The sequence below is a fragment of the Rhinatrema bivittatum genome, chromosome 1 (assembly GCF_901001135.1).
Source record: "Rhinatrema bivittatum chromosome 1, aRhiBiv1.1, whole genome shotgun sequence".
Classification (NCBI taxonomy): domain Eukaryota; kingdom Metazoa; phylum Chordata; class Amphibia; order Gymnophiona; family Rhinatrematidae; genus Rhinatrema; species Rhinatrema bivittatum.
The window spans coordinates 360,930,642-360,955,771 of NC_042615.1; the positions used below are offsets into that span (position 1 = coordinate 360,930,642).

General features: G+C 43.4%; 1 protein-coding gene across 2 annotated transcripts; it reads right to left on the reverse strand.

Moving 5' to 3' along the window:
* Positions 1–536: 536 nt before the first annotated feature.
* LOC115090872 (alveolar macrophage chemotactic factor-like) lies at positions 537–23,625 on the reverse strand. Of its 2 annotated transcripts, none has more exons than XM_029600483.1 (4): positions 23,512–23,625; positions 19,644–19,782; positions 16,862–16,934; positions 537–1,590 (listed from the first exon to the last, which is right to left on the reverse strand). In XM_029600483.1, exons 1-4 carry the CDS (start codon positions 23,570–23,572, stop codon positions 1,498–1,500), a joined length of 366 nt encoding a protein of 121 aa, XP_029456343.1. In that variant the 5' UTR covers positions 23,573–23,625; the 3' UTR covers positions 537–1,497. The 2 variants fall into 2 exon arrangements, with proteins under 2 accessions (XP_029456343.1, XP_029456352.1); XM_029600492.1 differs by having other exon boundaries at positions 16,854–16,934.
* Between the last annotated feature and the right edge of the window lie 1,505 nt (positions 23,626–25,130).

The following is a 25,130-nucleotide window of genomic DNA, read 5'->3' on the forward strand; positions in this document are numbered from 1 at the left end:
CGTTTCCTTTCTTTTTCATTTCATTTGTGTTTTTGGAAAACAGTGCATGCTATTTTCAAATATTTTCGAAAAGGAAAGGAAAAAACAGATAAGACCTTGGGTGTCTGGAGACTTCCACCCCGCCTCCTCTGGAGGCAGCCAAATTTTCCCAGAAAGGTAATATTTAGGGAACCCCTCACAGTCACATAGCCCTTTTACTTGGTGGATAGGTAGGACTTACTCAGCTAAGTGGCGGCCTCTGAATATACATTCGGTGGCTGCTGCTTAACCAGATAAGTTACTTAAGGCCAGCAACGATCGCACCACCGTGGTGCGATCGCTGCCGGCTTTCGCAAACCAATAGCGCCACCGTGAAAGGTGGTGCTATTGGGCGCGTTACTGACGGCGATAAGGATCCTTACCTTTTCACCGCCAGCGATGTCTTTGCGGCGTCCGCCCCAGTGCTGCCCTGACTCCTCCCCTTCCGGTGCGGACGCCGCCCAGAACCCGCCCCGATCTAGGTATCGCACGCAAAAAGGGACTTTTCACGTGCGACCCCTTTAGAAAATGACCCCCTTATCTGGCTAAGCAGATAGCTGGATAAGTTGTGGGCGGATTGAGGTGGTGCTACTTATCCAGTTAACTTAGCCTGATAAGTAGAGATATTCGTACTTATTCAGTTAACAAGATAAGTTAGACCTGCCCAATAGCAGGTCTACATTTAGCTGGATAACACTGATCCGGCTAAGTAGTGATTTCGATGGGGGTATTATTCATCTGCATAGCTGTGTTGCTGAATATCCCATGTAAATTAGTTGGATAAGGCATAGATGTTCAGCTTTGAATATTGGTCTCTAAATATGCCAACACATTTGGAGTCATGGAATATTGTTACTTCTAAAGAAAACTTCAGTTATATCTGTAACCCTGCAGGTTACTGCAATTTGATTTCTGAAAACATGTTACATATAGTAGGAGCAAAAAAATATTATTATATAGTAAAAACAATATGATGCATTCTCACCATGCTAAGCCGCATACTTGTAGGAGAAATTGTATGATAATGATTGTTAAAACTTACAGCTTAGACATGGAAAGGATTAATGTAAAGTGTGAATATTTCAGACAAAGCTGTCATCATGTCACATAATCAAACTTATCAATTCATGCCTCCATATAGTATACAACCTATACATGGACAGAAGGCGGTATGACATTGATTTCACCTAGAGACAATTCATACTTTTTCTTAATTTCTTTTTTCCATCCATCAGATGTTTAACCAGCTGCCTTTTTCTGTTGGGTGGTTCTGAGTATACATTCATGTACATCTTTATTTCCTTTCATAGGGTAACTCTTCACATTACCAATTTGTGTTGTAGAGTGCATCATGCATACACAATAAACACACATTCTTTCATTATAATATCTATAGCAAACTATTTGCTTCACAACTATAAAGAATAACAAGATATACAAGGAATAAAAAAGTTAAGAATAAACTGCAGTGTATTTGATTCAGGGTCCACATGTATTCAGAATTTTCCTGTCAGAGCTGTCATAAATGTCTCTTCTTTCTGGCCTCACTGTGATGAATTTGCTCTTGGATTCCTAAGGGTTGCAAGAAAAGATCGCGAATTAAATTTAAAAAAAAATGAGGACACGAGAGCTATAACACACAGCAAAGTATTGCTCTAAGATGTAGAACATGCAATGAGCAATTAACAACTATTAACTAACTGTCTGTCAGACATTACCTCCTGATGAGTTGCGGAGCTTGTGAACTTTCCGCAAACACTTGGTTGGGCAATACAGGATGGCGGCTGTATGGCATGATTGCCCGCCCACACTGCTCACTAAATTCTTTGGGTTGTGTTTGGTCTGTGTATCCAGGGAAGCATTGCATCTAAGCAAAAGTACCAGGGTAACGAACTGCACTAATCCTACCCATGTATTGAACTGTTGATCATTTTAGTACAGGTATGAAAAACTCTGGCAGAAAAAACAATTAACTAGGTGGTCTCAACACTGAAAATAACCCAAAAAACGTTTTTTAAGAACCACCAGATGAATATAAGCACAAATGTATTTTTTGATGATATTTACTAAACTAAAAAATGGAGTGAAAAAGCCAGTTCATACCAACAATGTGTTCAACTGACAGCCTTAAAATGTAATCATGACTGGCAAAAAAACACCCATAACAAATTTAAATTTTCTTTTTTCTTTTATTTTTCAACCTATATTGGGAATGCGGTTCTCATAATAGTGCTGTACTCATCGAAATATATGCTTTTCTAACTGCCCCATCCCCCCTGATTATTTGAATGAACACAGTACGATTATGAGAACATTTGACAATGATTTAAGACATAGATTTGCATTCATTTGAAAACAAAATGAAAAATACAGTGAAAACGTTAATTTTGTTTCATTTTGTTTGCAATGAAACAAAATAAATCTTAAATAAAACATGTTTCATTTTCATTTATTTTGTTTGGATGCCTGTTAAAGGTTATGGAAGAAGTATGAATTAGTGTTGAAGGTTATGAATGAGTTAAAGGTATGAATGAGTTAAAGTATGAATGAGTTAAAGGTTATGGAAGAAGTAAGAATCACCTTCAAAGTCCTATCTCTAATACATAAGACCCTATACTCTGAGAACATGAACTGGCTCAATAACGCAATACAGTTCCGCAAACACTCCAGAACCCCCAGAACGCAACACGCAGCTACACTCCAATTACCCCCTCACAAAACTACCAGACTCGACACAACCAGAAAACGTGCCTTTGCCTTAGCTGGCCCCTCCTGCTGGAACAGTTTGCCACCTGACCTTCGTCAGGAACTATGCCCAAAACAATTCAAGCAGAAACTTAAAACATGGTTATTCTTAAAAGCCTTCACATAAAGCAACCACCTTCACTTCCAGCTACTCCCCCCTTGCTTCCCCCTGAGACCAAACTTATGTAAATTTGTAATTATGCATTATCCTTCGAGTTACATAATTTACTCCTCTCTAATATCTCTATAAAGTTGATGCCTAGAAATCTATTATAACTAATGTATTTAATGTATTTATCATATGTATTAACGTTAATATATTCTTCTTAATTCTTCCTTTATTTTCCCTCTCCCTCCCCTTCCCTGTTTGCATTCCCTGATCCAATTTTTCCTTGTTATAATCTCCTAATGTCCTTTCTAAGTTGAATATTAATTGTAAAGCACTGCCGCTATTTTCTATCTGTTCCAGCGCTGCTGCTAAAGTTTTGTTGAATGTACACCGACATGATGTTACTAAACGAATGTCGGTATATAAAGAACCTCAAATAAATAAAATAAAATAAGTAATGCATGTTTGGTTTGTTTTTTTTAAGTCAGCCTGGAGCCAGTGGGGGACAGTGAAGCAGCAGGGCCCAATCACCTGCAACCATTTTTCTACCAACCTATCCCAGCTTCCCTGAAAGTGCAAGAGAGAACACAGCTTGAACAAACCCCTTTCAGTTATTTCCGCATGTGATTTCAAAGACTGAACACACAGACTGAGAGGGTGAAGGCACAAACTGCTTCTCAGTTGGCAAGGCAGAAATAGAGAAAGGGGAATTAGGGGAAGTAGATATGGGGGAAAAGGTAAGGAGTTCTGTCCTGGCCATGTTGAGTTTAAGGTGGTGTACTCTCCACGGCTTTACAAACATTTGCCTCTCCCCTTACCCATCCTATAAGGTGGACCAAACCCCAGTCTTGGCTCCCTCTCGGAATTTGCTTCCTGCATTCCTGTGCCCTCTCTGCAGAGCATCATTCCTAAAATCCTGTGTTCATGCCAATTTAATACATTTCATCTTCATGCTGACCTCCTTCCAGTTTGTTATTACGCTTGCCAAGCAAGATTACTATGCCCATGTGACTAGCTCTTTTGCCTCAACCATTGCCATCTCTGTGCCACACTCAATTTCCTCCTCAAATTGCCTTTGTCTCTTCCCCACCCTTAAGTACTCGTTGCCTAGACTAAGGCTGACTACTTCCATGACAATGCTCCAAAATTAGTCTTGAGTTTTCAACCAGGTCACCTCTTCCTTCCTCCTTCCCACTTCCTTCCTCTATCCTTCCTCTAGTCCCTGCCTTCCTCTCTTCCCTGTTTGAAACCACAGTGAAGGAAAGTGCCAAATATAAGAACATGCCATACTGGGTCAGAACAAGGGTCCATCAAGCCCAGCATCCTGTTTCCAAAAGTGGCCAATCCAGGCCATAAGAACCTGGCAAGTACCCAAAAACTAAGTCTATTCCATGTTACCGTTGCTAGTAATAGCAGTGGCTATTTTCTAAGTCAACTTAATAGCAGATAATGGACTTCTCCTCCAAGAACTTATCCAATCCTTTTTTAAACACAGCTATACTCACTGCACTAACCACATCCTCTGGCAACAAATTCCAGAGTTTGATTGTGCGTTGAGTAAAAAAGAACTTTCTCCGATTAGTTTTAAATGTGCCACATGCTAACTTCATGGAGTGCCCCCTAGTCTTTCTATTATCCAAAAGAGTAAATAACCGATTCACATCTACCCGTTCTAGACCTCTCATGATTTTAAACACCTCTATCATATCCCCCCTCAGCCTTCTCTTCTCCAAGCTGAAAAGTCCTAACCTTTTTAGTCTTTCCTCATAGGGGAGCTTTTCCATTCCCCTTATCATTTTGGTAGCCCTTCTCTGTACCTTCTCCATCGCAATTATATCTTTTTTGTGATGCGGCGACCAGAATTGTACACAGTATTCAAGGTCCGGTCTCACTATGGAGCGATACAGAGGCATTATGACATTTTCCGTTTTATTCACCATTCCCTTTCTAATAATTCCCAACATTCTGTTTGCTTTTTTGACTGCCGAGGCACACTGAACCGATGATTTCAATGTGTTATCCACTATGACGCCTAGATCTCTTTCTTGGGTTGTAGCACCTAATATGGAACCTAACATTGTGTAACTATAGCATGGGTTATTTTTCCCTATATGCATCACCTTGCACTTGTCCACATTAAATTTCATTTGCCATTTTGATGCCCAATTTTCCAGTCTTACAAGGTCTTCCTGCAATTTATCACAATATGCTTGTGGTTTAACTACTCTGAACAATTTTGTATCATCTGCAAATTTGATTCTCATTCATCGTATTTCTTTCCAGATCATTTATAAATATATTGAAAAGTAAGGGTCCCAATACAGATCCCTGAGGCACTCCACTGCCCACTCCCTTCCACTGAGAAAATTGTCCATTTAATCCTACTTTCTGTTTCCTGTCTTTTAGCCAGTTTGCAATCCACAAAAGGATATCGCCACCTATCCCATGACTTTTTACTTTTCCTAGAAGCCTCTCATGAAGAACTTTGTCAAATGCCTTCTGAAAATCCAAGTATACTACATCTACCGGTTCACCTTTATCCACATGTGTATTAATTCCTTCAAAAAAGTGAAGCAGATTTGTGAGGCAAGACTTGCCCTGGGTAAAGCCATGCTGACTCCTCCTCCAAGCTCACTACTTATTTATTTATTTATTTATTTATTTATTTAAGAGTTTTTCTATACCGATAACAGTTAGTACATGAATGCACAGTGATAAGTAGTGGCTATTCCCCAAGTTTACTTGGTTAATAACAATTTATGGACTTCTCCTCCAAGAACTTGTCCAAACCTTTTTTAAACCAAGCTATGCTAACTGTCTTGACCACATCCACTGGCAATGAATTCCAGATCTTAATAGAGCATTGAGTGAAAAAGAATTCTCTATGATTTGTTCCACAGAAACTGTCTTTGCCAACATCTGCAATAACTTGTTCATGGCTAAAACCAAAGGCCTTTATCCAATTCTTATGCTCCTCGACCTATCCACTGCTTTTGATGCAATTGATTGCTATTCACTCCTTGATACTCTATCCTCACCTGGATTTCACGATTCTGTCCAATCTTTCATAGGGATGTGAATCGTTCTAAATCGTTAGAGTGCACGATACAATACAAATGCCCGATTTATCGTCGGGGGCATTTGTATTGTATCGTTAAATAGGGTACGGGAATTATTTGGGGGAGGGCGGGAAAACCGGCACACTGAAACAACCCCTAAACCCACCCGACCCTTTAAAACCAATTCCTTACCCTCCCCCACCCTCCCGAACCCCCCCAAAATGTTAAGTTACCTGGTGGTCCAGTGTGGGGGGGTCCCGGCGCGATCTCCTGCTCTCGGGCCATCGGCACCATTTTGGCTGCCACTAATTAAAATGGTGCCGATGGCCTGATAAAAAAAAAAAACCCACCCGACCCTTTAAATCGACCCCCCCAAAACCTTTTAAAATTACCTGGTGGTCCAGGGGGGCCTCGGGGAGAGATCCAGGGGGGCCTCGGGGAGAGGAGAGATCCAGGGGGGCCTCGGGGAGAGATTTTACGGTCCCATCTTTACTCATCAGCCCCTATTATAGAGTATAGTATAATAGGGGCTGATGAGTAAAGATGGCCGGTGCCATCTTTAAAGATGGTGCCGGCCATCCAGTGCTCCTACCATGTGACAGGGGCCGGCCAATGGCACGGATACCCTGTCACATGGTAAGGGCAAAGGGGCATCGGCGCCATTTTTTTTTTTAGAACAGCTGATGCCTGGGACCGTAAAATCTCTTCCCGAGGCCCCCCTGGATCTCTCCTCTCCCCGAGGCCCCCCTGGATCTCTCCCCGAGGCCCCCCTGGACCACCAGGTAATTTTAAAAGGTTTTGGGGGGGTCGGGGAGGGGGGTCGATTTAAAGGGTTGGGTGGGGTTTTTTGTTTTTTTTTAGTGGCGTGGGCCTCCCTAAAAAAATAAATTAGCGATGTGAATTGGAATCGGAAACGATTCCAATTCACATATCTTAACGATCAGATTTCCCCCCCCCCCCCAGCTGAATCTGATTGTTAAGATGATCTGGCACACGATTCACATCTCTAATCTTTCACATCATACTTTTAGTGTGCCCTCTGGTGGATCCTTCTCTACCACCATCTCACTATCAACTGGTGTGCCTCAGGGCTCTGTGCTGGACCTGCTTTTCTTCTCTTTTCTCTCTATATAAAAATGTACTAGGTGCTCTGATCTCCTCCCATGGCTTTCAGTAGCATTTTATGCTCATGACTCCGAGAAGTACCTTTATACTAGAATCTTACTGCTTGTCTGACACTTCTACCTAGATGGCCCACCACCACTTAAACTCAACATGGCCAAGACAAAATTCCTTATCTTTCCCCTTTCTCTATTTCTGTGGATAACATGGTTATGCTTCTGGTCCCCTCAGCCCGTAACCTCGGGTTCATCTTCGACTCCTCTCTCTCCTTCTCTACACATATCCAAAATACTGTTAAAATGTGTCATTCGTTTCTCTATAATATCGCCAAAGTCCGTCCTTTCCGTTCTGAACTCACTACCAAAACCCTTACCCACTCTCTCATCACTTACTGCTTAGACTACTGCAACCTGCTCCTCACAGGTCTCCCAGTGATCCATCTTTCTTCACTGCAATCTATCCAAGATTCAGCTGCACGACTCCTCTTTCACCAATGTTGCTTCACTCATATAACCCCTCTTCTCAAATCACTACAATAGCTCGAGGGCTGGCGCAAGCTGTTTTGCTGCCCTGTGCAAACGATTACTGTGCTGTTCCTATCCCTGCACCTTCTTGCTCTCCGAACATACACACAAGCCCACTGCGAATTCTAATGGAATCTTTCAGGCTTCTCTCCTTTTCCAACAAATTCCAATAAATTTATGAGTGTCCAAACTCTGCATAGAAGAGGCAGGGCAGGAGAATAGGAGAAAGGTTTGTGGTGGGTGAATCTGGGATGTTTGCTACCAGGACTCAGCCAACAATTCATTTGGGTGGAGCGGGTGGCATGAAGGCTTCTCCACTGGACTGGCCCCATGTAATTTTGCAGCAATCTACTCTCAAATATACCTTAAAGTACATTCTTAAAATTTTGTCATCACAAAATAGTTTGGACCCAAAACAAAAGCCTCCATGTTGGTGGGTAGGACCTGCATACAAAAGACTTAAGAATTCATCAGAAAAAAAAAATAAAATCAGTTGTCAGAATCCATGTAAATTCTGTGTGGGAGACACATCCAAGCCAGAGACTTTGGACTGGGTCCCAGGATATTTTATAGTGATGAATTTATTAATATTCTCTATAAGGCAATAAATGAAATGTTTTCAACCTTTGGTGTTTCTGGCTGGATTTTCTGGTTCAGCATATCTTTTTTGCTTATCCCCTGGTCTTGTCCTTGTTCCCTTTTTGGTTTTCCTTCTGTCTTTCTCTGGTGTTCTTTTTCTTTTCTGTTTCAGTTCTTTCTCTCTCCACACTGTTTCTTTTCTTCAAAGTGGATATTTTAATACTTTCTCTTCCTTCTCTCTTTCTCCTCTCTTCTCTTGTTCCTCTCCTTTCTCTTCCTCCTCCTTGTCCTCTCTTTTCTCTCCTCTTTTTCCTATGTTCCTCCTCCATAACTCATCTCCTTCCTCCAACATTATCTTCCTGGATTCATTCCTTGCCTCCCCCAATCCAGGATCCTCTCTCTTTCTCTTACTCTCTCTCCCGCCATGGGCCCTTTCTCCCTAACCAAGTTTTTATTACCTCTCCATCCTTGAACTTCTCTCTCTCTCAGTCCTACCCCTCCTCTAACCAAATTCCCCAGATCTCTCTCTCATCCTCTCCCTGGAGCTCTCACCTCAGTCTCTGGTCCTCCATATCTCCTGCTCCTTGTACCCCTGCCTCACAGCCTGGGTCCTCTCTTGCTCTGCTCTGATCTCCTATATCAAGTACAATTCCCACCCCCCTCCTACCCAGCACCAGAAAGGTTTCCCCCTTATGCTCTCATCCATGGACAGTTCTCACTACTCTCTCTCCCCAAAGTCTCGCTGTGTTCCCGCTCTCCATCCCCACTCAAAGTTCTAACTTTGCTCTCCTGATCCTTTCTGATCCAGGCTTTCCTTCCCACATCCTCAGTGTAGCTAGCTTACCCACCTGATCTTCCTCAGCTGGCAGGAGGAGCAGCACATAATACAGGGTCTGCTTCTTGCCTGTGTGAGGTCACTTTGGCAGAATAAGCTGCATGGAGTTTTCAGCTCACACCCCTAGACTGGCCCTGTTTCTTCTGCTAGCCAGAGTCTGAGTGAGAGAGCTCAGCAGCGATAGCAGTGTTGTCATCAGGGTGGCTGGGCACAGGGCGAAGGACTGTGTCAGGGCTATGGAGGAGGTAGGACTATGGTGTCAGGACTATGGAGGGGGCAGTTTAGGAGCAGCTGCAGCATCAGGGCTTGGGCAGTAGCATCAGAGCTGCAGGCAGAGTGTTGGAGCCTGGCAGCAGTGGCATCAGGGCTATAGGTTGAGGGAAGGGGGAGAGAAAGCTCAGTGGTAGGGTCAAAGTCTTTAGGGTAGGAAGAGAGAACTCAGCAGCATCGGCAGTGGCCTCAGGGAGATGGAGAGCAGCCGTGGGTGTGGTAAGAACGAAGCATCTCTGATACCACCCCCCTGGTGTAGCAGTGTGGCAGTAGCAGGGGGGGGGGGGGGGGTTGCATTAAAATGGCATCAGCTGAATCCTGCACAGCGCTCCCTAGTGTGTGCTGCAGATATTTGAAGATCACATTAATTCAGAAGAATCATGTTTGGGACTTGGAGAATCAGAGGAAAGAGATATTGAAAGTCTAGTGATATCTGGTGAGCAGCTGCAAGCAGATGGAATAGCTGATACTGCCTGGACCAAGAGCAATCCCCTGGCAACAGCAGGTATTTGAAAGGTTGGGAGCAGTGGCGTAGCCAGAATTGATTTTTTGGGTGGGCACAAGGTTAACATGGGTGGGCTGTAGGCATGCAGGTCTACTAGTTGTTTTTTTACTGATAAATAATGCCAAATTATGCAGCATAGCATTCACATCTACGCCTAAGTATGAGGTTTACTTAATGATACAAACATAATTCACGGTGATTTGTGGTACTTTAGCCTTCTTATTATTACGATTTTATACACGGCTCCTACCTGTCCATAAATTTTGAGAGAGCGGTTGTGTTGCTTATATTTAAATTGCTAACATCTCAAAACATAGATATATATTTTTACCTTTGTTGTCTGATCTTTGTATTTTTCTAATCAGTTGGTCCTGGTCTCTTTTTCCCATTTTTTCCCTTATAGCTCATTTCCTTTTCAGTGTCTTTCTTCTATTACTGTCTTCTTCCCTTCCACACACACACACACACACATACAAGCTTTCTCTCACAGACTCCCTCTCACACACTCAAGCTGTCACTCTCATATGCTCTCCCCCCCCCCACCAGCTCACATTCAAGTTCTCACTTTCTCACCCCTCCCCAGGCTTATATTCTTATGCACACACAGACGCACATCCAGGCACCCATTCTCACCCACACACATAAACCCAGACTCCCATTCTCACCCACAAACCCATGCTCCCAGTCTCACCCACACATATTCAAGCTCCCATTCTCATCCATACATATACACATTTAAGGTACTATTCTCACCCACACATACACACATTCAAGCACCCATTCTTATCCACATATTCAAGCTTCCATTCTCACCCACCCACACAAACCCAGGCTCTCATTCTCACCCATATATACACACATTCAAGCTCCCATTCTCACCCACCCACAAACCCAGGCTCCCATTCTCAACCACACATACACACATTCGAGCTCCCATTCACCCACATATTCAAGCTTCCATTCTCACCCACATACACACCCAGGCTCCAGTTTTCACCCACACACACTCCCATTCTCATCCACACATACACATTCAAGCACGTGCACAGCTTCCGCTTTCTCCTCCAGAGCAGGAAGATCAGCTGCCTCTCCTGCTGCCACCGGCCTCCTGCTATCTTCTTCGGGCGTCGGGCCGTACTGCCCGCCGAACTTCCTGTCGGGGTGGGGGGGAGCGGAAGCGCAGCGCACAACGTCCGCTTCCTCCCCCCCCCCCCCCCCAAGCAGGAAGATCGGCGGACCATACGGCCCGACGCCCGAAGAAGATAGCAGGAGGCCGGTGGCAGCAGGAGAGGCAGCTGATCTTCCTGCTTTGGGGGAGAAAGCGGAAGCTGTGCGCAGCGCTTCCGCTCCCCCAAACAGGAAGTTCGGCGGGCCGTTTGGTCCGAAGATAGCAGGAGAACGGGTGGCAGCAGGAGAGGCAGCTGATCTTCCTGCATTGGGGGGAGGAAGCGGAAGCTGCGCGCGGCGCTTCCGCCCCCCCCGAACAGGAAGACCGGTTGGCCATACGGCCGCAGCAGCGCTGCCCCATGTGTGCCGTGATGGCGCGCGAGGCGTGGGTTCTCTTGTTCGCTGTCGCGGGGATGGGATCCCGCGACAGCCTTGCAGTTCCGGTGCTAGTTGGGTGGGCCTGGGTCTAAGTTGGGTGGGCACCTGCCCACCCAGGCCCACCCGTGGCTACGCCACTGGTTGGGAGATGCCTCCTCCTTGCCCAGTCCCAGCGGCAGTACCCAAGGATCCAGAGACAGGATCCCACAAGAAACCACAGGTGTGGAGTCACCTTAGTGCTCTGAAGGACCAGCATGTTGCTGAATGCCTATACTGTCAGAAGACGTTGAGTAGAGGAAAGATATAGGGCCACATTTCAAACTGCTATGCAGTTTCATTTGCAAAAGCAACACTCATTATTGTTGGTTTCAGAGGAGGCGGGTACTAGTCAGGGAATCCCGTTCTCTAATCAAACCAGCAGAAGGAAAAGCCACAGCAAAGGTGAAGTCCATCTTAATGCTGGCTGATTGGATGGCTTCTTATTTCCCTTGTGCCATCTAATGGTGAAGAGGAAAGGACGGGTGTGAGTTTCTTCACAGTTGGTTTTAGGCAACATGAAGCAGCTGAGCTCAAGAGGATCCCTCGTTGCTGATAGCACCTTTGGGACAGTGTTGAAGCAGCCAGAGGTAGAAACAGCTTTAAGTGCTGAGCGCTGGATACCTCCTTCAGTACTGGATTTCAGAGATGGCACCATACCAGTGGTTGCTGTGGCTGATACTGAGACAAGCAGAGAGGCCCCAGCTTTAGAGGAATCTTATCATAGGGAAGTTTCTGAGGTTCCGTGGACATTGTAAATTTGTAAACCGTTGTGATGGCATTACCGAATGACGGTATATGAAACTTGTTAAATAAATAAATATCTCCTTTGGACAGGCCAGCCTATATTAGTTTGGAGGATATCTGGCAGGCCATAGTGATTTTGGAACGAACTGTGAGGAAACGGCTTGATTAAAGTTTCTGCTTCAATTGAGCTGGTGAAGAGACGGGTATCTACTGTTCAATCTATCTCTGCGGGCCATGATGAGCGGATCAAGGTATTGGAACCTTCAAATCTGATGTCTCAAGAATTTAGAACTGTTTCAGTTCTTTTACATCGAAGACTTGAGAACATGTCCAGGAACTTAAATCTTTGTATATTATATTTTCCTAGATCCCCTCTTATTGGTCCTAATTTTTGGATTCAGCTCTACTGTTTCACCCTTTATCCCTTGGCAGGGGAATTTAGATTCCACAGCAGGAGACCAAGTTAGAAATGTTCATGTCTGAGCCGGTGGGGGTATTTCTAGGCTTTCCAACATGCTACAATACATTTGAAGGTAACATAAAGTCTCTCACTTTGCCCAAATAGCCAAACATATAAGAGAGACTGATAAATTTGAAATCAACTGCTACATATCTATTTTAAATCAGTTTATCCACAATGCTCTACCCATGTCAGCAGGACTTTAGAAATCTTTTAAATACATTTTATTGACAAATTGTTAAAATGTATTTATAAGATTTCTAAAGTTCTGCTGATATGTTTAGAGCAGGGGTGGTCATCTCCGGTCCTCATGAGCCACAAACAGGCCTGGTTTTCAGGATATCCCCAATGAATATGCATGAGAGAGATCTGTATGTCTCCACTGTATGCAAATTGATTTCATGCGTATTCATTGTAGATATCCTGAAAATCTTAGCTGTTTGTGCCTCTTAAGGGCCAGGTTGGCCACCCTGGTTTAGAGCGTTGTTAAACTGATTTTAAATAAGTATGTAGCAGTTGATTGCAAATTTATCAGTCTCTCTTATATGTTTGGGTATTTCTAGGCTTTGCCATGTGATAGGGGATAGTGGAGATATGTCGTCTTTTCATCAGTTGCAAAAGCAACACTATTTGAGTGGTAAGTGTATTTTTGCTTACTTGAAGCTGAGTCACAATGTCTGCTCTCTCGATCCAATGCAAGTTGTTCTACGGATGTGGGGTGATTGGGGCGGGGGGGGTGTTAAAATTAAGGAGTTTTTCTTGGTGGAGGAGTTGGAAAAGGTTACTATTTCAGCACTTTATAAATTCCTTCAGAAGGTGTCCATGCAGGACTCTTATACATATTTGATAGTATCGTGGTATAAAGAGTTGTGCTTGGTTGCTACTACACAGGGTTTGTAGGGATGCTTTAACAGAATTTGGCAATTGACTAGTGCTTAGGCCTTGAGAATGATGTATTTTAGATTTCTGAGAAGGGCCTTCAACACAAGAACAAAGGGGTCATTTTCCAAGCGGATCGCACGCGATAAGGGATGTTTCGCACGCGAAAAGTCTCTTATCGCGTGCAATACCAAGATGGGGGCAGAGTCGGGGCAGCGTCAGCCCCGGAAGAGGAGGAGTTGGGGCGGCACCGGGGCTGACACCGCGAAGACTGCGTCGACAGCGAAAGGTAAGCACCTTTATCGCTGTCAGTTTCATGAGGAATAACTACACCTTTTATGGTGTAGTTATTCAGCGTGACGCCGGCAGCGATCGCATCGCGGAGGTGCGATCGCTGCCGGCTAGCGCAGGACCACCCCCCGTCCCCCATTACCAAAGGATTCACTATGCTTTGACAGGATTCACTATGCTTTGACATTCAAAGTGAGACGAACGAACAGAACAGTGCTCTCTTGTGAAGATTTGATGACCCTCAGAGTGAGGAAACTCACTCAAAGATGAGATTTGTGCAATGTTCTCTCAACCTAGCTTGATGGACGCTCTACCTGGGTAACATCAAGCTAGATTGAGAGAACATTGCACAAATCTCATCTTTGGGTGAGTTTCCTCACACCGAGGGTCATCAAATCTTCACAAGAGTGCACTGTTCAGTTCGTACATCTTATTTTGAATGTCAAAGTGGCCCCTAACCCCTACACTAATACCTAAACCTCACCTCGAGTTACTAGGTGGGCCTCCAAACAGGCCTTTGAGAACACATCACAAAATGCAATAAAGCCTTAACACAACCTTTCACAGATAGGGGGAGAGGGATATTGCATCTGTCTTATTCCTTATATGGTTGGGTTCCAGGGGGGGAAATGTTTACATATTATATTTCTGCAATTTACTCAGCTGCATAAGAAACCTATGTGTGCCGGGTTATTGTATGTTTTATTGTTTGCTAATAAAAAGTTTTCATATAAAAGCAAAAAATATATATTATACAGTATATGAAAGAAGTTTTGTGTATTTGAGAGAATTATCTGCCCTCCCTCCCAAGGTTTTTCATTTACCTTTTCATTAAAAAGATAAGAGTACAAGATATTTCTCTCGTTTCTTCTGAACGTTTGAATTTAACTAGTTTCCTTGAAGAGGTGAGAGATTGTGCTACTTTGTTGATTTTGTGTGTTTCAGAGTCTGACAAAAATCTTATAATGAGATTATTTTTTAGTAACAAGGATTTTTCCTTTAAGGGTCAGAATCTTTGGGTTTCCCAGATGTTATTAAGCAGACTCAGACCAGGAGGAGATTTTGTCTTCAGTTGTGTGTAATTGTGCTGGAGGTAGAGGGAGAGTTTTTCCTTAGATATCCTGCCAAGTGTTTAATTCAATTATCCGGCAGTAGACAGACTTTTCTGAAGGCCTTTTATGGCAGTAGGATTTCTGTGATTCCTGCTTCTACTCCAGAACTGACTTTGTTTGGAATGTTTTCAGTCTGTATTTTCCATTTCTTTGTTATTTACATGTCCCTCAGGTTTTTCTTCATAGCCCCCATTTTGGAGAATTGATAGACAGCATTTTGGGGAATTGTAGTTTCTTGTTTGAATGATTATTTTATTATTACTCTGTATATAATATCCTATTTTCTATCAAGCATTTATTCTATTTTTTTTGCTTGTTTGTATATGATTGAAATTTAAAAATAAAGAGTTAAAAAAAAAAAAAGGTGAAGTCCATCTTTCATGCTGATTCCCTGGGCACTTACCCTGGTGAGGTTTCAGGCCAGTAGCAAGCCACCATAGAACAGGTGGGGTGGTATTTCACATCATTGTCCTGGGGCAAGAGGCAGGCAACATTGAAGGTGTGGTCCCCATGCATTAGGGAAATGATTGCCCTGGATGACTAGGTGCGTGAGAACATGGTATTTATTTTTTGCATATTTAATTTGAATTTAGCTCAAGCTTTTTCAGTGGTAGCTCAAGGCAAGTTATATTCAGGTATTTTCCTGTTTCCAGAGGGCTTACAATTTTATATCGGAGGAAATGGAGAGTACAAGGACTTGCCCAAGTCACAAGACAGGTCAGTGGGATTTGACCCTGGTTCTCTGCCCCTTGTTCTAAATATTAATCTACTCCTCCATTCCCAAGCAGGCATGAATCTGTGTGCATATGCTATACAGGTTTCCATGTACATCTACTAATTTTCAAAGCAGATTTATACGTGTAAGCCCACTTTGAAAATTCGGGTTGAAGTCCGCATGTACTTTCTATATGCAGATTTCAACCTTATGTGGGAGGAAATAAAATTATCCCCATATATTTCATGCACATAAGTACAACTTTATACATATAAAACCAAATTTATGTGTGTAAAGTAATGAAACAAATGGAAACAAAATTAAAAAAGGCGACCAGAAAAAAAGAACAAAATGAACGAAACAACCCAAAGAAAATTTTGCCCATGCACACTCCTAATATTCCAGCTTTCAGCCATAGAATGAAACTGTTTTTAAGATATCACTCCTTTTCCAAAACAGTTTTTATCATATTCCTCCTCTGTGCTAGATAAGCATACAGACTGTCCTATTTAGTTCACATGGTCAACACACCTGCATGCCTTGCTTTTCTGTGCACCCTCCGACTTAATATCATGGTGATATTAAGTCGGAGGTCCCGAAAGTTAAAAAAAAAAATAAATTTGAAATCGGTTCGCGGATTGAAAACTGGATGCTCAATTTTGCTGGCGTCCAGTTTCCGAACCCGTGGCTGTCAGCAAGTTTGAGAACCGTCGGCAAAATTGAGCGTCGGCTGTCAAACCCGCTGACAGCCGCCGCTCCTGTCCATAAAGAGGCACTAGGGACGCACTAGTGTCCCTAGCGCCTCTTTTAACCGCAGGCCCTCATTTAAATACAGAATCGCGTGCACAGGAGAGTGGCTTGTGCGCGCGCCGGGAGAGCGGGTGCTCGCCCGCTCTCCCGCGGACTTTACTGTATCGGCCTGTGTGTTTTTTTTGTAAAGCCTATTGCTTCAACATGTTTTCTTCCTCCCCCACATGAAACTCACACTTTTATTACTTGGTTACTCAGTTTGCTGTTACCCCCTGTGTTTATTGTAAAGCCTGGAGCTGCGTTTTGTTACCTGTAAACCGAGGTGATGTTCCCAACGTGCCCTGGTATATAAAAATACTTAAATTAAAAAAAAAAATATATATATATATATAATTTATTATATACATTATATAGTGATTGGTATATTTTACCTAAGTTACTATAAATGCTGACTCACTAAATGAAATAAAGTGACAGTTCTGCTTGCAGTAAAGTCACATTTTGATCAATAGAGGTCTAATTCTAAAAGAAAATAGGGTGAAATAAACTCACCTCCATACCAGGTCTAGGAATGTGTTTATCCACTTGGCATCCGGGTTCACACACACAATCTTTCCATTCTTTAATGTAATACTGAAAAAGAAGCAAGTAATTACAGCTGCTAAACACTGGAAATCTCTTCTCCCTTACCTCCAGATTGTTGGCCTTCTCTCATTACATGAGCAAGATAAAAAGCAAAATAACCCCCCCTCCCCATACACAAAAACAGTAACCAGTTACCTCTGGGATCAAAACATTATGAGGGCAATTTGTAAATCAATCTTAAAATGAATTAACACTCCTAGCTTGTCCTTTTTGACAATTGCTTCTCTGCTGCCAAGCTACAAATATGTGTAATTTTAGTAGGACTGTGAGGCGGCATTTTCCTAGGGCCATATCAAGCTCAGGGAATAAAAAACAGCGGGTGCACACTATAATTGTCTTCGTGCTAGCTTGTAAAGTATAGATTTTCTCAAAGCAACTAAAGCAGCATAGGTCAAAATACGAACTTTATGAAGTTTTTGCATGTTCATTGTGGGTCAACGCACACAATCTTGTCACATGCTATGGACTGAGGCTTGAGACATTAATAGGGCTGTGTTTAAGACTTTGGTTCTCGTAGACACACAATGTAGAAAAGTGCTGGGTATGGGGGCAGGGGAGAGGCAGCCTGGAGATCAAAAAGATCTTTCTCCTCCACCCCTAACCCTCTCCTTCCATCAGCATCCATCCTCTCTCTCCCCCACCCCCAGCTCAGCATCGTATTATTGTGTCTTCACCCCAAGCAATAGCCATCCCTCTTCTCTTTATCCCTCCTCTCACCGGCGGCGGCTCCAGGCTCTGGCGCAGGCCGCACGCACACTTACAGTGCTCTTTCTCCTTCCGCAGAACTTCTGCACACTGTGTGATCTGGCCCCCATGCTCTGCAGCTGCCTAATGGCGTCCGTACTTCTGTACCGCGGCCAGGGAACAGCTGCCTAACATTTCCAATGAGGATTATACCAAGACCAGGGCAAGACCCTCCCCCCCCCGCCGCAGTTGACCTCTCCCTCCTCTGCCCCATATCCCTCTCTATCCCCAGTCCCATGTCCCCATTCCCCATCTGCCCTACCTCCTCCTCTCTTCCTTCCCACACCCTATGTCCCTTTCTCCCTGTCTCATCCCCCTTTTTCCCATATTCTCCTCTCTCTCCCTTGCCCCATGTCGTTGCATTGCTGGGGGAGAGTGATATTTTTAGTTATGTGGTCTGACCTTCCTAGCAATGGAGGGAAGAGAGAGACATAGAGAGAAATGACAAGAATGAAGACGATCCATGTCAGATCCATGTCAGACAGATAGATGAAGAGCAAGAGAGAGAGAGAGTTACAGGCAGGAGGAAAGATGCATAGTACGACAGAAAAAATGTAGAGAATCAGGAAAGGGAATCAGGATAGGACACATGGGATCAAAATAAAGGAGAGAATGGAAACAATATGAGGAGGAAAATAAGCTAAGACAAAAAAAAAATAGTGAAAAAAATGGTTTCAATTTAGATGTCCAATTGTGCCTTTTCAGTGTGTTATATTATCATACATGGTATGCACATTGTTTAAAAATGTATGTAATAATTGGCAGGTAGTACTTTTCTAATCAGCATCCTCGTGCTGCGGGTTGGGGTCCCAGCCATGCTGCAGCAGCGCCATCCTGACCTCTGTCCTCTCTGCCTTGGGTGCCTGGGTCAGAGTCAGACTCTGTGTGTGACTGGACTGGAGACTTTGGGGGGCCTCATGATAAAATTCACCACGGTGGGCCTCCAGCAAAGGCTGAGCTTGAACCCTAAGGTGACCTTTGACTCCATCATTCTTGGCCTCAGAAGTAGCGTTAGTATTTTTGGAGGCATCACAAGAAATTCACGCAGAACTAATGGGGTCTGTTATCTGGAGCATGCGCACGCATCAGCATGTTTATGTGGATCCGAAAAAAAGTACTCCTGTCAGGCTCCATTCTTAACCACAGAGGCAATTTTTCAGGCTTGAATTCAGCTACTGAGACTTTATTTTGAAGGGGGATATTTTTTTCATCATTATTTTTAGTTACTTTCTATGTTTCTGTGTTTCTATGACATGTCCTGAAAATTCGGTAGGAATAGGATACGAAACAGAAAAGTTATTGGAGGAAGGGGGAGGTGCGATACATGGACAAATACACAGACAAGCCAATGTCACAACCTTTTTCTCTTTGGAAAGCAGGCTAATATAAAGGGGACTGTGAGGGAGTGGCCATAAGACAGAAACAGAGAAACATGACAGCAGAAAAAAGACTGTTATGGCCTATCCAGTCTTCCTATCCGCCCAACTAATTTAGCTTTGCAATTCCCATCACTCCCTCAGAGATCTCCTGTATTTATCCCAATGTTTTCTTTAAATGAGATACCGTCTTTGCCTCTGCCACCATGCATCCAGCATGCTCTCTGTAGAGAACTAGTTCCTTAAATGACTCCCGAGTCTACCCCCTTTCACCTTCATCCCATGACCCTTCATTCTAGAACCTCCTTTCCATTGAAAGAGGCTCTCCTCTGGGCATGGAAACCATGGCGGTATTTAGATGGCTCCATAATATCTCCCCTATCTTGCCTTTCCTCCAGGGTGTACATGTCTAGATCTTTAAGTCTGGTCCCCCATATGCTTTAGAACAAAGCCCTCTGACCATTTCAGTAGCCACCCTCTGGACTGCCTGCAATATTGATCTCCAGTGCATGAATATCAGGGCTGGGGACGAGATGAAATGTAGTACAAATGAACGCAGCTGTAATCTGCTACTTACATAATTTCTGCTCTTTGACAGCAGAGTCCTGGAGAGGTGATTTGAAAGCGAGCAAACCTCTTTGGATTTATGAACTGGGATGTAGTTTTGAGGCAAATGCATGGTTCACATCCAACAGGAAGATGACCCCAGACCCAACCTTTTTGACCAGAAAAGGAAGAGAAATGTATTGCCATTGATATCACAGACAGTTCACAGCAGATGCAGGATTACCTTGTACACGCTCAAATCTTTTCCTTCTAGCACAAGTTTATATTACAACAATTTTGGCTGTCTAGTCTTTGAGTGTCAATATTTTTGTCTGCTTTTCAATTCCATAAGAAGGGGAGGAGGATGCTGTTTTTTTTTTGTTTAATATCTCTATAACCATTCATTTTAATTACGCTGCTCATTTCAGGCACCATTTATATATTTTCCTCATACCACTGCCTTCCTATTGTATCAGATCATGGATTAGTTGCTCTGCGAAGTTAATAAGCATTGTGATATCTGACTTTGGCTAGATCTGCGGTTGATATATTTACATTTACATATCTTTATTCTGATACAAAACTTCTCTTTGAAGTGCTTTACAGCCACAAGAGACAATTCTTGGCACATTTCAGAAGGAAAGGCTAAGGGAATTGTGCTGGGATTTGAATCTACACTTGTGTTACATAGTGACCTACTACTGGGGGAATTCTGTGCAAAATAATTTAAAATTCTGCACACAAAAACTTAAAATTTTGCATACTTCATATTGGTCAAAATAACAAAATATATATGATAGTCTTTAAATAGTTAATTTAAAATGTAATACAGAAAAAAGTTATTACTTAAAGATGCAGAATTTCCCTAGAAGTTCACTGTAAGAGTGTCTTCCACTCTCTCTCCCTACTCCCCTGGCCAGTCTCCTTTCACTTTGTCCCCTCAGGGCCCAACTCCTCCACTTGCTACTCTCTCTCCCCTCCCCCTCTAGGCTCAACCCCTTCCATTCTTACTCTCCACTCCCAGAGTTTGGCCCCTATCTCAGCACTGCCCCTCACACAGGCTCCCTCTGTCCCTCTCTCTTTCACACACACACACACACACACACACACACACAGGCTCCCTCTCTCTAGTGCACACACACACACCCCATCATACAGACTCCCCCTCTTTCTCACACACACACTCATACACATCCTCATACAAGCTCCCTCTCTCTTGCACACCACCTCCTCATACAGGCTCCCTCTCTCTATTGCACATATACCCACACAGGCTCTCTTTCTCTCTCACGCATACACCCTCAGACAGGCTACCTATGTCTCTCTCTCACATACCCTTGCACACTGGCTCCCTCTCTCTCTCACACACACACTTACATCATTTCACACAGGCTCTTTCTTACACATACACACATCCCTTCACACAGGCTCTTTCTCACACATACACACACCCTCACACAGGCTCCCTCTCTCACAAACAAGCAACCTCACATACACACAATCCCTTTTTCACACACACATCAGCCCCCAATCTCTCACACATATAAACACTCCTTCACAATCTCCTCACATAGGCTCCCTCTCTCTGGCAGCCACACCCATGCATCCTCACACATGTTCTCTTTCTCATTCCCCAGGTTTGCAGTCTTACACACACACACACACACACAGGACTACCCCCAAAATCACAGAACTGTGCTGCAGATGCCGTTTTCAAAGTTCCAGAGAGGGAAAAAGGACAGCTATTCTCAATCATGGTGCAATGGTGACACCTAGTATCCAAACTAAGGGACCACACTTGCAGGGATGCAGGGATTTGAAAGGATTCCTGATGCATAGTACCTGGTGAACGACTATCACTGTGATGACTAGACTGGATGAATTGGGAGCAGATAGTAAATAGAGAAAAGAAATCCCTGGGTAGTTTCAAATGAAGGTGCATGGCACCAAATCCCAGCTCCAGTTCTGATTGGGTTGAAAGCCTAAAGAAACAGGAGGAAACTGTCAAACTCAAATATAAAAAGATAGGAGTAATCTAGTAGATATAATATTGGACTATAAGGTGTAATCTTGGAGTTCAGTGGCACTGCCACATGCAACCATGCAAAGTGGCCTGAGTTTCAATCCTGTACCAGGACTCTGCTCTTTGGGCTAGCCAGAGCTGAGAATGGTGCACAAGAGAGAAAAAGCTGCAGTAGTTTCATTTATTATTCTCCTTTCTGTAATAATGTCATTTGATTGCATTATGATCACTATTTCCAAGTGACTCCACAATCATGACCCTTTGTACCAGGTTCTGTGTTCCACTAAGAGCTCTTCCTCTCATTGTCTCTCGGAGCTGCCCCATGAAGCAAATCATTTATGGCATCTGGAATTTTTATCTCCATAGCATTCCCTGAGAAAACACGGTTCAAAATTAGGGTAACTGAAATCTCCCATTAATATTGTGTTTTCAACTTTAGAAGCCTGTTTAGTCTCGGTTAAAATTTCACAGTGTCTCACCATCCTGCACAGTGGGACGATACACTTCCCTGCTATCCTCGTCCCTGTCACACATGGAACAACTCAGTGGGTTAGCCAGAGGATAATGGACTTTATTTCACCGTATTCCATGCAAAGTCTTAATCAAAGAAGACTTTTCCCCTGTTTATGTCTTTGGACCAATTCTTTGACTATGTGCCCTCAGGATTTTATAAAATTAGGGGCAGTGTACAGGTTGCACTGGCTAAGGGTTCTTCTTCCTGTGAACGAGTCTCTTTTCACCTGCCGTGTTTGAATCTAATATTCACTTATAACCATGCGCCTACCTATTTGTCCAGGAATGGGAAAGCACTGTTGGTTAAAACAATCCATGTTTCATCTGAGAACTTTCAATTTTTTTCCAGCACAAATTCCTAGTGGACCACTATCACTGTGATAACTAGACTGGATGAACTGGGAGCAGATAGTAAATAGAGAAAAAAAATAAAGCTTCTTTCCTTTTTCACTTTTCATCTAGTTTTAAATATTTTTCTATTTTCCTAATGTTTGGCATAGTTTGGACATGTGATTGGCTGCTGAAAGCCAATTGATTCCTGCAATTGAAGCTTCTATTTGCGTTGGAAATGTGCAGCCTACAGGCAAATAATTATCAAACCATGAAAATAAAGAAAATAAAATGGCAGAGAATAAAATACAATTAAACATGATGCTAGCATTTCAATTAATATCATGTACCATACAAACTAAACCATGAAGGAGGTAATTTTCAAAGTTACTTCCGGACATAAAACATGGTTTTATGCCTGGGGTTTGTGTAGATAAAAATAAGTGCATAACTTGATTTTGCACATATGTTATGTGCACAAAATATAGGCATCCCAGGTGCGGAGCTGGGGCAGAGTTTGGACTGACTAGCATACTTTTGATTAAAAAAGCATGTGCATTAATTAACATGTACAAGTTATGTCCTTAAAGAGCAGGTTTAGCTTTATGCAGATGAGTTTGTGCACATATTTGAGATAATTTCCAAAGTGAACCTACGTGCATAAGTGTGTTTTGGAAATTGGTGCAACACATGTGTGAAAAAGCTACATAAGTTACCCATGAGGCTAGCAAATTATGCAAAAAAATTATTAACCACCTTAAAATCAAATCTTTTATTTATAACCAAACAAAATATTCTAAAATATATGCATAGAATATCAGAATACTACCACAAACACTTTAATAATGCACAATAAATTAAATTCTGTACTTCCTGAAGCCCAATAAAAGTGAACTTGAATAGCTGTTTTTCACCCAAGTCCCTAAACTTCCAATCATTTTCTATTTGATGCACATCATTTGGTAGAACATGCCAAAAATCTGGACTATCTAGATTACTGAAATCGAGGAAGATGTGACAATGCAGCGCTTACCATGAGCATCCTGACTGATTAGCAGCAGGGCCAGCATCAGGAGAGCAGCACTGGATCTCATCTTGGCCTCGATTGTGGGTAAACACACACCCGCTTGATGTCCGTTCAGCTTTGTTTAGCCTCTTCCTGGTGCTTTTGGTGAAAAACAATCTACTATTTATTTGCTAAAAACAGGGAAGTGACATCCTCGGCAAGGGTATTTAAAAAAAAAAAAAAAAAGTCAGCACTTTTTATGGCTCTGTGACCTGCATGTGTGTGTTAAAGAAGCTCTGTGCGTGTGTCTTGCAGTTTTACGGAAGTAGTGGGATTTGGGGAATGTGTGTAGGGAGGTGGGTGGGTGCGTGACGTGTTTTATGTGTGTGTGGGGGGGGGGGGGGCACACATTCTCTTGTACCCTCCACACTTCAGTTTCCCAGGATTTCTTCCTCTGCTCATTTGCATCCTTTGTACTCCCGAATGTTCTCTCCTTCCTTCCTCTCCCTTCCTCCCTCTTTCCCACCTCTCCTCCTTCCTCCTCTCTCTCCCCTCCCCCCTTTCCCCCTCACCTCAGCTTCCACTCTGCCTCTTCTTCAGCTGGCAAGGTCTGGTAACCCCACTATTCCAGTTTTGGGTGGTGCCTCTTCATGTTCAGCCGGCAGGGTCTGTGGCCCCCTACCAGATCTGCTGCTCTGCATGGCGGCCCCTCTTCTTCTTCGGCTGGTGAAGCTTCTGGAGCCCCTTTAGCTACGTTGCTTTGGCCGCCAGCTGTCCACCTGCCTGCCCCTACTTCCCCATGTGTGGTTTCAGAGTCACAGATGGACAGATGAAGAAACCCAAAACATAAGTGTCCCTTTTTCATAAAATGTAAAATTACCGGCGGTGATATTTTCACCATCTGAATATGGGAATGTGGGCCCCAGTCTGTCCCCCCACCCCCCCCAAACCCTGTTGTATCCTGGGTAAAAGAAGATCCTAGGGCTCAGGAGAGGGCCCAGGCCACGGAGGGAAAGGCGGCTGTGGGGAAAGGGAGTCTGAATCTGCTAGAATTCATCTAATCCAGGGCAAGGCAGAGGAATGCTGGAACCCTCCGTGGGTCGCATGGTACCTTAAGCCTGTGACCCCCCCCCCCCTCCATAAAGGGATGTGCTCCGGGTGGGCCTTACCTGGTGGGGCCCAGGCTGGAGGGCACACCAAAGGGCTTGGTGTGATTTTAGTGCTATTTAATGTATCGCGTTCAAGAAATAATATCGCTGGTAGTGCTGTCCTAACTTAAATAGTATGGTCCCAATGTAACTCTGTGAATCATTGGTTGTATACCCATTTGTTTTAACTGTTTATTCAATTTAATTGAGTCTGTACCTTTTTAAAATTTCACCTGCGGTCTCCTTAGCCATTACGGTGTTGGTCATATACGACTGGGAAAACCATCAACCATGTATGAGTCTAAATTCCCCATACATGACGATACCTGTAGCAGTATTCCTATCATGCTGGGCAGAGGGGGGCACTACCCTTGTATATCTAATCGTCATCAGTTAGTCAACCAGAGAGCTTAAGGGTTTGCCCATCTTCAGTACTCTCCATCTGCCCTTCACCAGATCAAACATAGTTAAATGTAGTGTAACCGCCTCTTTGTTTTA

What these genes read in the sequence shown, in the direction of transcription:
- LOC115090872 (XM_029600483.1), bottom strand. Translation starts at nt 23,572, where the DNA reads ATGAGATCCAGTGCTGCTCTCCTGATGCTGGCCCTGCTGCTAATCAGT. An exon ending in AATCAGTCAGGATGCTCATG is followed by an intron (nt 19,783 to 23,511) that starts GTAAGCGCTGCA and finishes CTGGTCAAAAAG; the next exon opens with GTTGGGTCTGGGGTCATCTT. An exon ending in TGTCAAAGAGCAGAAATTAT is followed by an intron (nt 16,935 to 19,643) that starts GTAAGTAGCAGA and finishes CTTCTTTTTCAG; the next exon opens with TATTACATTAAAGAATGGAA.